The 12,369-nt window shown below is 45.8% G+C and overlaps 1 protein-coding gene across 1 annotated transcript in view; it reads left to right on the top strand.

The window, feature by feature from the left end:
- The window catches only part of LOC144512348 (LIM domain-binding protein 3-like), a 67,293-nt gene extending 57,583 nt beyond the window's left edge, over window positions 1-9,710 (top strand). The window contains exons 8-14 of the mRNA XM_078243043.1: window positions 1,465-1,560; window positions 4,275-4,603; window positions 5,471-5,816; window positions 5,960-6,140; window positions 7,468-7,588; window positions 7,723-7,838; window positions 9,238-9,710. Of these exons, the coding sequence (XP_078099169.1) occupies window positions 1,465-1,560; window positions 4,275-4,603; window positions 5,471-5,816; window positions 5,960-6,140; window positions 7,468-7,588; window positions 7,723-7,838; window positions 9,238-9,327 (1,279 nt within the window). The 3' untranslated portion in view covers window positions 9,328-9,710. The remainder of the gene's footprint in view (window positions 1-1,464; window positions 1,561-4,274; window positions 4,604-5,470; window positions 5,817-5,959; window positions 6,141-7,467; window positions 7,589-7,722; window positions 7,839-9,237) is intronic.
- The last annotated feature ends 2,659 nt before the right edge of the window (window positions 9,711-12,369 follow it).

Here is a 12,369-nt window from a genome sequence, read left to right as displayed (position 1 = left end):
AAGCTGACCTTTTCGATCTCCTTTTTCTTTTTCTGGGCGAAGAAGAAGACTCCTGTTCCTGAAATTTGGGTTTTGAATACATGCGGTCCTCCATGTTTCCTTCTTCAAACGTGCCGGGAAGCTACGATAGCCGTTAGCAGCGTTAGCAGCAGCTGGGAGTTCATTATGTGACAGCGAAAACGTGAAAGGTGGAGCAGTATGTCCTGTATGTCCCTTACCGGCTAACGTATTTCAAGATGGCGCATGAATATGGAGCGTCTACCCCAGTTCATGAAAACGCAAATGTAAAATTTCGGGTTAGGGTTAGAGCAAGCAAGAGACTTCAGATACAGTATTAGAGGACCACTAAGGTCTATATAAAAGAGACTTCAGATACAGTATTAGGGGACCACTAAGGTCTATATAAAAGAGACTTCAGATACAGTATTAGGGGGACCACTAAGGTCTATATAAAAGAGACTTCAGATACAGTATTAGAGGACCACTAAGGTCTATATAAAAGAGACTTCAGATACAGTATTAGGGGGACCACTAAGGCCTATATAAAAGAGACTTCAGATACAGTATTAGGGGACCACTAAGGTCTATATAAAAGAGACTTCAGATACAGTATTAGGGGACCACTAAGGTCTATATAAAAGAGACTTCAGATACAGTATTAGAGGACCACTAAGGTCTATATAAAAGAGACTTCAGATACAGTATTAGGGGACCACTAAGGTCTATATAAAAGAGACTTCAGATACAGTATTAGGGGACCACTGAGGTCTATATAAAAGAGACTTCAGATACAGTATTAGAGGGACCACTAAGGTCTATATAAAAGAGACTTCAGATACAGTATTAGGGGACCACTAAGGCCTATATAAAAGAGACTTCAGATACAGTATTAGGGGACCACTAAGGTCTATATAAAAGAGACTTCAGATACAGTATTAGGGGACCACTAAGGTCTATATAAAGAGACTTCAGATACAGTATTAGGGGACCACTAAGGTCTATATAAAAGAGACTTCAGATACAGTATTAGGGGACCACTAAGGTCTATATAAAAGCATCCAAAGAGCACCATGTCATGGGACCTTTAAACTAAATGTGACTCCACTCTTTAACCTCACAGAAGATAGGAGTTGATGCTCTGCCTCCATCAGATAGTTTGGGTTATTATGAGTCATCTTCAGGGTTTTAAAGGATACGTTCGAATCACCAAAGTCAGAATAAAAATTGCATTTTCAACCAGAGCAATATCGAGCATTTTGATTTGTGCATGAGACGATAACAAGCTTGATCTTTTCTCTCTTTCCTTGCTTTAACTAATCTGATCTGAACACTAAATATACTTTATATATTGTCACACGCAGGCTGGTAAGGACTGCATGTGTAAATATATAAATGTATAAACTACATTTCATGACTCCAGCTCCGAATGTGTCTCTCTTGCTCCTAACGCTTCCTGTGCTTTAGCCCTACTGAGCATGCTCCAGCTTCTGCTGGCTCCGCCCCTGCCGCTCTGCAGCCTCTGGACCCCGCCCATGCTTCACCTGGCCCCGCCCCTCACAGGTAACAATCAAATCTCATTCAGCCGTTTGGTGTTTAATCTGCATCACAAAGAGGGCCTCCCTTAATCTGTGTTCCTGTCTGTATTTGTGAAACGTCATCTTTTGCACAAGTTTGCATTTCGCCAAGAACAGTTAAAATACCCGTGAATGTTCCTGACATTTTACGGAGGATGCATCGGTTGGTAATGTGTAAGAGCTTGCAACGTGACATCATGACTTCGCGTAAACATACACGCCACTTTCCTAAAGCCACGTGGCGTGTTATCTGTACGCATTTTGAGCTATCCCCGTGTATGTCTACGCTGTATACAGCGGACAGCAGTCTGCAACGTCACAGCGCCAACATACACGCCACTTTCTAAAGCCACGTCGCGTGTTATCGCGAGGCTACGGTTGAGTTTAGGAAATGTGACACACGGTCTCCTGGGTGAACGTCCTGTGTTTGACCCATCCTCCCCCCCGACCAACCTCCCTACGCACGGCGTCACGCAATCACAAGGTAATGTCAGTCAATGGAGGCCAAACGGCATTGATAAACACGCTGAAAAGCAAGTATGCGTCTTGATAACACGCCAATAATGGCATACGAATTGGCGTGTCATACATATACCACTTCATGAGATCAGTCTGGAACTTGTAAGAACTTGGCAGCACCGGTATCCCAACATCTAGAGCTAATTCATCACTAAACTGAACTTTTTAGGCGAGAAATCAACTGTGTAGATTAAAATATAGGCAGTTTTTAGACAATCCATCGCAAATTCTGGAGGATTAAAACACATTGGGCCCCTGGGACACAGACATGTAAAAGGCCCCGCACCCCTCCTGCATCAAAGCAAGACCGCCAGACTGAAACAGATACAAAACATGGTCCTTTTGGGGGTCAGCCCTATATTCCCACAGCCCTATGTTCCCACATTTCTAGGACATTTTCAAAATTAGGTCTTGTGTTCCTACATTTCCCTTCAAAATTAAGCCCTATCCTCCCACAACATTTGTTAGGGTTAGGGGTTGGGGTTAAGGTTAGGGGTTGGGGTTGGGGTTAGGGGTTAGGTGTGTTCGGATCCCAGAAGCCTCCCCACATGTCCAACGACTACGTGGTTGAAATGGAGACTAAAGGTGTGCACGGGCCGCCGCATGTCACTCCGAGTTTCCTCTCTAAAGACCGCTGTACCCAATAAATGAAAAGCGGTGAATCCTTTGTCTAAAGCAGGGATAGAGAAAAGGAGAGAGGTGAGGTCTTCCTGCTGGAGGAAAGGGATGGTGGGGTGAGAGGGGGGAGAGAGGAAGACCCATTCCTCTGTCTGGAGGAGGTGGGGAGGAAGAAAGAGAGACCCATCCCTCTGTCTAGAGGAGGTGGGCAAAAGGAAGACCCATTCCTCTGTCTGGAGGAGGTGGAGAAGAGGAAAACCCATCCCTCTGTCTGGAGGAGGTGGGGAAGAGAAAAAACCCATCCCTCTGTCTGGAGGAGGTGGGGAGGAAGAAAGAGAAAGACCCATCCCTCTGTCTGGAGGAGGTGGGCAAAAGGAAGACCCATTCCTCTGTCTGGAGGAGGTGGGGAGGAAGAAAGAGAGACCCATCCCTCTGTCTAGAGGAGGTGGGCAAAGAGGAAGACCCATTCCTCTGTCTGGAGGAGGTGGGGAAGAGGGAAACCCATCCCTCCGTCTGGAGGAGGTGGAGAAGAGGTAAACCCATCCCTCTGTCTGGAGGAGGTGGGGAAGAGGAAACCCATCCCTCTGTCTGGAGGAGGTGGGGAGGAAGAAAGAAAGACCCATCCCTCTGTCTAGAGGAGGTGGGGAAGAGGAAAACCCATCCCTCTGTCTGGAGGAGGTGGGGAAGAGGGAAACCCATCCCTCTGTCTAGAGGAGGTGGGGAAGAGGGACACCCATCCCTCTGTCTGGAGGAGGTGGGGAAGAAGAAAAGACCCATCCCTCTGTCTGGAGGAGGTGGGGAAGAGAAAAAACCCATCCCTCTGTCTGGAGGAGGTGGAGAAGAGGGAAACCCATCCCTCTGTCTGGAGGAGGTGGGGAAGAGAGAAACCCATCCCTCTGTCTGGAGGAGGTGGAGAAGAGGGAAACCCATCCCTCTGTCTGGAGGAGGTGGGGAAGAGGGAAACCCATCCCTCTGTCTGGAGGAGGTGGGGAAGAGGGAAACCCATCCCTCTGTCTAGAGGAGGTGGGGAAGAGAAAAACCCATCCCTCTGTCTGGAGGAGGTGGGGAGGAAGAAAGAGAAACCCATCCCTCTGCCTGGAGGAGGGTTAGGGTTAGGGGGATAAAATCTGATACAAATTTATGAAAAAGGAAAGTTGGGAAATGTGGGAACATAGGGCTGTGGGAACATAGGCACGCTCCCGTCATTTTGTATCTCTAGTAGTCGTTGTGTGTCTGTATGTGGTTGTTTTGTCTCTTTGTGTGTTTTGTAGTGTTTACAATCAGTTAGAATAGTTTCCAGTGGGCCCTCTCAGTAATCCATCCATGGCAGGGGGTGAAACATAATTGAAAAAACCAAGTTGCATCAAAAAATGTCAGTTAATCTAAAACAAAAGTCTCGCAGAGGAAGGCTGTGTGTTTATGTCCTGGGTCACATGGTTGTTTCTGTGTCTCTTCGTGATGGTTTTGAATCTTTTGTCCCAGCTCAGTGAGTTTTACAGGTCGTTTGTACAGAAACAGAAACATGCAGCACTGATGAATCAACATTTCCCCGTCTCTCTTCAGCCAATACGCTCAGCCTCCTGCCATGCATCAGGCTCCACAAGCCCCGCCTCCGCAGCAGTACCAGCCAATCCCACAGCAGTACCAGCAGCAGTACCAGCAGCCAATCCCGCAGCAGTACCAGCAGCCAATCCCTCAGCAGTACCAACAACCAATCCAGCAGCAGTACCAACAACCAATCCAGCAGCAGTACCAGCAGCCAATCCAGCAGCAGTACCAGCAGCCCCCCACGCAGCAGGTCCGGCCCACTCAGCAGAGCTCCATCCAGGTCCCTCTTGGCTCCGTACCTCCTAAGGTGGTCAGCACCGCCTGCATCTACCCCTCCCAGCCAGGTGAGAATAGCTGCACCACAGGGCCACGTTCAGCCCCGAGAAAACGTAGCAACGTGTTTATTTAGACTGAAACAAGGGTGTGTTGAACCTTTTTATTATCGGTAGTGTACAGACATGTTGCTGCTGATTGGTTAAAGGTACACTGTGTAGTATTCCTAAGTATTTTATTAGCTAAAATCAATGTCTTCATTCATAAATATGTCCTCATTGGTGTAAAATGACCTCTGCCAATGATCTGACTTATCCTCGTAAGCGAAGAATTTCTTATCTGTATTTACATTGGACGGGCAAGTCCAAGGAGGCTTCCACGTCGTTCCGCCATTTTGAAAAACTATAATCTCTGAGAGGGACATAGAGCACTAGCCTTCCTGTCTAGCTAATCCACAACGCATTTTCGTTCAGAGCCAGCGTCACGTGACTGAAACCAGCTGAAACGGAGAAGGAGATCAGTGAGAGGCGCTTGTCACTGCCCCCCGGCAGACTTAAACATGATTCCTGTATATTATTAGCAAACATCAATCGGCCTATTTGTGATTTGTTTTTAAATGTACGCGACATTGATGACAGCCACAGATACAGTTAAGCTTAAGGATTGACTGTGCTACATGTATGTTCAACATTAAAACCTGTATAAATACATGAATGTCAATAATTATGTTAATATAATGCATGCACCACAAAAGGTATGTATAAAGGCTTTCAGCCACCCTGCACATTATTGTAGGCCCAGTTTAATATGCAACTCATTTTTCATAACATATGTAGTAGGGGGTCCCTGGTCTCTCTTTCAGCTTTGGGGTCCCTGACCTAAAAAATGTTGAAGACCCCTGTTTTAAATGAATGGTTTTCCTCTCCTTCCTTCTCCAGCTCCCGCCCCTCCAGCTGCTGCCCCGGCCCCGGCGCCGGCCCCCTCTGGCCCCGCCTCCTCTAACCGCCCCCCCTGGGTGTCCGACACCAACTTCGCCGACAAGTTCGACCCCAGTAAGACGACCACGGGCACCGTGAAGGTGCAGCCGCTGCCCCAGGGCGCCCCGCCTCCCCCACCGTTCATCCCCAACCCCTCCCACGCTGCCCCCGCCACTCCCAGCCCTGCCCCCGCCACACCAAGCCCCGCCCCCTTCTCTCCTGTGGCAAGGGGCGTGGCCCAAAGGGCGGAGAGGTTCGCCGCCAGCAGCCGCACGCCTCTGTGTGGATCCTGCAACAGTGTCATCAGGTAATTTACGGTCCTCTTGTGTGATCGTGGCATCAGGTTTTTGTATGTTGTCTGTGTGTCATGGACGCCCTGCACTTTGTAGCTGCAAAACTAATTTCCCTACGGGTACGAATAAAGTAACCTGAGCCTTCACCTGTTTCCAGGGGCCCCTTCCTGGTGGCCCTGGGCCGCTCCTGGCACCCCGAGGAGTTTAACTGCCACTACTGCCACATGTCTCTGGCTGACGTCAGCTTCGTGGAGGAGCAGAACAGCGTCTACTGCGAGAACTGCTACGAGGAGTTCTTCGCTCCGACCTGCGCCCGCTGCAACACCAAGATCATGGGGGTGAGACGCAGATTATCTGTCATTTCTGTCTGTATCGATGTATCTCCATAGCGCTGCAGAGTAAGGTCTGGCTAGTCCACACAGCATTCCTGGATGGGAGAAAAACGTGCTCTGGTTTATTGGCATTTCTTTAAAGGTCCTATCACATGCTGCTTTTTGGATGCGTTTATATAGGGCTTATAGTGGTCCCCTAATACTGTATCTGAAGTCTCTTTTATATAGACCTTAGTGGTCCCCTAATACTGTATCTGAAGTCTCTTTATATAGGCCTTAGTGGTCCCCTAATACTGTATCTGAAGTCTCTTTTATATAGACCTTAGTGGTCCCCTAATACTGTATCTGAAGTCTCTTTTATATAGGCCTTAGTGGTCCCCTAATACTGTATCTGAAGTATCTTTATATAGACCTTAGTGGTCCCCTAATACTGTATCTGAAGTCTCTTTTATATAGACCTTAGTGGTCCCCTAATACTGTATCTGAAGTCTCTTTTATATAGATCTTAGTGGTCCCCTAATACTGTATCTGAAGTCTCTTTTATATAGGCCTTAGTGGTCCCCTAATACTGTATCTGAAGTCTCTTTTATATAGGCCTTAGTGGTCCCCTAATACTGTATCTGAAGTCTCTTTTATATAGACCTTAGTGTTCCCCTAATACTGTATCTGAAGTCTCTTTTATTTAGACCTTAGTGGTCCCCTAATACTGTATCTGAAGTCTCTTTATATAGACGTTAGTGGTCCCCTAATACTGTATCTGTAGCTTTAAATGCTATTGAGGAGGAGAGAGGGGGGGACAAGGTGGGGGTGTGGCCTTGCCTTGTCTTGGATTTTGTGAAATAAATTTCTAAATAAACGCGACTTATAGTCCAGTGCGACATATATGTTTTTTTCCTCTTCATGACGCATTTTTTGGCTGATGCGACTTATAGTCCGGAAAATACGGTACTATACTGCCGCTTCGGATGACGCTGCAGCAGACGTTAACGTTACAGAAACTACAGAAAATGAGCCATATGAGGCTGATGCTTTACGCTGTAACGTTACAAAAAACCCATGGGGTTGTCGCTCTGGGACACGTCGCTTTGTGACGCGCGAGTCTAATGCTGGGAGGGCAAAAATGACAGTATACTCAGTATATACTACACCACTGACACCAACTTACATTATATTGTAGCCAATCTAGACACCAGTCCTAAAATAACAATGGGGAAATCGGGGAATTGTTTCAGACAATGTTTTCGGACTCCAATATCTGACTTTGTTTTTTGATGTCATGACATACTGTAGGTCTTAAAATTTCATTCATACATGTTTGTCTCATTTTTTACAGGAAGTGATGCACGCTCTGCGGCAGACGTGGCACACCACATGCTTCGTGTGCGCGGCGTGCGGCAAAGCGTTCGGAAACAGCCTCTTCCACATGGAGGACGGAGAGCCGTACTGTGAGAAAGGTACGGTGTGAACTTAGACAAGTCAGTTTTCAGAGTGCCTTTGTAGGTTTTAGTTTGAGTCAGTTTTCAGAGGTTTTGCTGTAATAATCCTGGTTATCCTCAAGTATTTCTGTCTGTCTCTGTCTCTCTGTCAGATTATATCTCCCTCTTCAGCACCAAGTGTCATGGCTGTGACTTCCCGGTTGAAGCTGGAGATAAGTTCATCGAGGCTCTGGGTCACACCTGGCACGACACCTGCTTCGTCTGTGCAGTAAGAACCACAAACAGACAACATGTTTACACTGGAAATTAGGGGTGCACGATTCAGAAAATGTCACGATTCAATATTGATTTTTAGGCTCACGAAGTAAGCAGGCAAAAATAGTTTAAAAAGTTGAGGAAGCCAAATGACCAGGAATCACAATAAACTGGGACACACACACACACACACACACACACACACGGCGAGGCTTGGACCCAAATGTAGTCAAGACAGAGCAGTGCTTGAGTTCAAAGATTTAATTAGGCAATGGGTACAACAAAAAGCGTCCTGAAGAAACAGGAAAAATATCTCCAGCAATACTGAGGATACAAAAACAGGAAACACGGAACAAACAGGAACACCGAACATAACATACCAGACCAGAGAAACCACAACACAATAGTACTCAACACAACACAACAGAACAGCACAGCACACAACAACGTACAATGATCCGACAAGAGACAACGACAGAACAGGGACTAAATACACCAGGTAATGAACACTAACGAGGGACAGGTGATACAACAGGTGGAACTAATCAGGGTGGGGCAGAACAATCAGAAAAGGCGGGAAACAAACAAAGACAGGAAGTAAACTAGACAAGACAAGGGAGACAAGACAGACTACAAAATAAAAACAGGAAACAGAACAGAACAGAAAAACAAGACTACCACAAAAAGACGGAAAAAATACCAAAACCCTGACACACACACACACGCGCGCACACACACACACACACACACACACACACACACACACACACACACACACACACACACACACACACACAGCCAAAGACAACACAGAGACTATATACTATGGTTGGGTATCGTTTGGGTTTTTTCCGATACCGGTGCTAAAGCGATGCTTTTAAAACGGTGAACCGAAATATATTACATATATTTATAATGTATATAATATAAAATATAACAAAACGACAGTCGGCGACATTAAAGAACGGCTTGTTTATTGCTAAGGCCATATGGTCCAAATGAAACAAGCACCAGATGGGAAAAGGGTATTTTACAATAACTTTGAATGCAGCACAAGGTTGGCGAGTTTCAAGTGAACGCACCGTGTATGTTGATTTTCCCGACAACGGCAGCTGCCTGCAGACCGTTACGTCCCGCTGTTGGATCCTCTAGAGGGAAATACAGTCACACGTTACACCGCTTAACGTAAGCTGTCAGCATTTTAACCTTTGGGTTACCCTACTAAATACACAAGGTAACGAAGGTGAAACAAGGAACAGGTGAAACACATCAGGGCGGGGCAGACAATCACAAAGGCGGGAAAACACAAGACAGGAAGGAAAACAAGACATGACATGGGAGAAAACTACAAAATAAAACAGGAAAAACTACAACGGAAACTCACAATCGTGACACATTTGTTGTGTGTGCAGGTTTGCAACATGAACCTGGAGGGCCAGCCTTTCTACTCCAAGAAAGACAAGCCTCTGTGCAAGAAGCACGCTCACGCCATCAACGTGTAGACCAACGTCACCGGGGGCAACAGACGGACAGCGCAAGCAGACGACGACGACAACGACGACATTTACAAGATGTGTGTAAAACACTCTGTATGCAGAATACACTTTGGTTTTCCTTTTTCTGTGCATTGATATGAGTATGAATGATTGAAATGACGCTGCCTGATGATTCTGCTTCCTGTCCTTCCAGAAAAACTTTTTTTTTTGTGATTGTTGCGCAACTTTCATGCGATGAAATTGCGGGAACGCGCAAAAACTGCGGCTTCATCGCGGCTTCATCGCGGGGTTTGCTTTTCGATGATGTTCACGTCGCGTGATTACGTCACTTCATCACGTCATTTCATTACGTCACTTCATAACGTCATTTCATCACGTCGCTTCATTACGTCACTTCATCACGTCATTTCATCACGTCGCTTCATTACGTCACTTCATAACGCCACTTCATCACGCCACTTCATTACGCCACTTCATCACGCCATTTCATCACGCCACTTCATTACGCTACTTCATCACGCCACTTTCATCACGCCGCTTCATTACGCCACTTCATAACGCCACTTCATAACGCCACTACATTACGCTACTTCATAACGCCGCTTCATAACGCCACTTCATAACGCCGCTTCATAACGCCACTCATAACGCCACCATAACGCCACTTCATAACGCCGCTTCATAACGCCGCTTCATAACGCTACTTCATAACGCCACTTCATTACGCCGCTTCATAACGCCGCTTCATAACGCCACTTCATAACGCCACTCATAACGCCACTTCATAACGCCGCTTCATAACGCCACTCATAACGCCACTCATAACGCTACTTCATAACGCCACTTCATAACGCCACTCATAACGCTACTTCATAACGCTACTTCATAACGCCACTTCATAACGCCACTTCATAACGCTACTTCATAACGCCGCTTCATAACGCCACTTCATAACGCTACTTCATAACGCCACTTCATAACGCCGCTTCATAACGCCCCTTCATAACGCCACTTCATAACGCCACTTCATAACGCCCCTTCATAACGCCACTTCATAACGCCACTTCATTACGTCACTTCATAACGTTCTCATGGCAGCAGGGAAACGGCTGCTCTTGTGTGAAGTAAACACAACATTTTTCATCTTTCTGATAAGATATTTGGGACTTTTTTGCAAATGGAAATGCGGGATTATGACATCATGCAAGCCCCGCCTATTTTGCACGGAAATCAGCAATTCATGCGGAGAAAGTGCGGCGTAAAGAATTCCCGAAATAAATATGAAGACTTAACGTCGCTTCATAACGTCACTTCATAACGTCACTTCATAACGTCACTTCATTACGTCACTTCATAACGTCACTCATTACGTCACTCATAACGTCACCTCATATACTTCATAACGCCCTCATGCAGCAGGGAAACGGTGCTCTTGTGTGAAGTAAACACAACATTTTTCATCTTTCTGATAAGATATTTGGGACTTTTGCAACGAAATGCGATCATGACATCATGCAAGCCCCGCGATTTTGCGCTGAAATCAGCAATTCATGCGAGAAAGTGCGGCGATGTGAAAGAATTCTCAAATAAATATGCAGACTCTAACGCCGCTTCATAACGCCACTTCATAACGCTACTTCATAACGCTACTTCATTACGCCACTTCATAACGCTACTTCATTACGCCACTTCATAACGCTACTTCATAACGCCACTTCATAACGCCACTTCATAACGCTACTTCATCACATCACTTCATTACGCCACTTCATAACGCCACCTCATAACGCCACTTCATAACGCCACTTCATAACGCTCACTTCATTACGCCACTTCATATACGCTACTTCATAACGCCACTTCATGACGCTCACTTCATAACGCTCACTTCATTACGTCACTTCATGACGTCACTTCATAACGTCACTTCATAACGTCACTTCATTACGTCACTTCATAACGTTCTCATGGCAGCAGGGAAACGGCTGCTCTTGTGTGAAGTAAACACAACATTTTTCATCTTTCTGATAAGATATTTGGGACTTTTTTGCAACTGGAAATGCGGGATTATGACATCATGCAAGCCCCGCGTATTTTGCGCGGAAATCAGCAATTCATGCGGAGAAAGTGTGGAGTATTTGAAAGAATTCCCGAAATAAATATGCAGATTTTGGCTGATTATGCACTGAATTATGCGATTGCATACTCACGTTTTTTTTGGAGGGACTGTGCTTCAAACAGAAAGAGAAAACAAAGTCACGATGTTCTCCGTTGTCCACTTCACTTTGTACTTTTGCATTTCTTATGTTTTCTACCAGAAGCTACTCAAAGTGTCCGCCGTGCTGTTCAGCTCAGAAATGTTGAGTCTTTGTATGGAGTCTGGTGTGTGCCAAATGTATCTCAGTTAAATAAACTGATGAATGTAGTTTAAATATATGTAACTAAACAAAGACTTAGATTAAACATGTTGTTACATTAAATATTAGATAGTTAGACTCAAGGTCCATTTAAAAAAAACATACAGCACAATAAAAATAATAATCATTTTCATAATGTATTAATAGTAGTCGGATTGCACCCCATTTTTGCGTCGCTTTGGACAAAAGCGCCAAACCATGGTGGCTCTTTGCTCTCCAGTTTGGGGCTTATTTTGTGTGTCTGCTGTATTATATAAAACTTGTGTAGTCGGCAAGACTTGAGGCCGATTTATGCTTCTGTGTTAAATCTACTCCGTGGCTACGTACGTAGGTACGTAGAGATACCGACCCTACGCTGTCACCTCTCGAAAAATGTAGCGACACGTGGTGTTGCATTTCCCCCCCGACTCATTTCCTGGTTCTCCTTCTCCATAAACATGAAATCAAGGAGAGGGTTAACTTCTCCTGCTCCAGATCTCCCACCGTGGTCAGAAAGAACAGGGGAGACACACACACACACACACACACACACACACACACACAGACACACACACACAGACACACACACACACACACACACACACAGACACACACACACTTACACACTAACACACACACAGAGACAGACAGA

This window comes from Sander vitreus, chromosome 23 (assembly GCF_031162955.1).
Source record: "Sander vitreus isolate 19-12246 chromosome 23, sanVit1, whole genome shotgun sequence".
Classification (NCBI taxonomy): Eukaryota; Metazoa; Chordata; class Actinopteri; order Perciformes; family Percidae; genus Sander; species Sander vitreus.
Note: the sequence above shows the minus strand (reverse complement) of the source record. Positions and strands in the feature narration are given on the sequence as shown.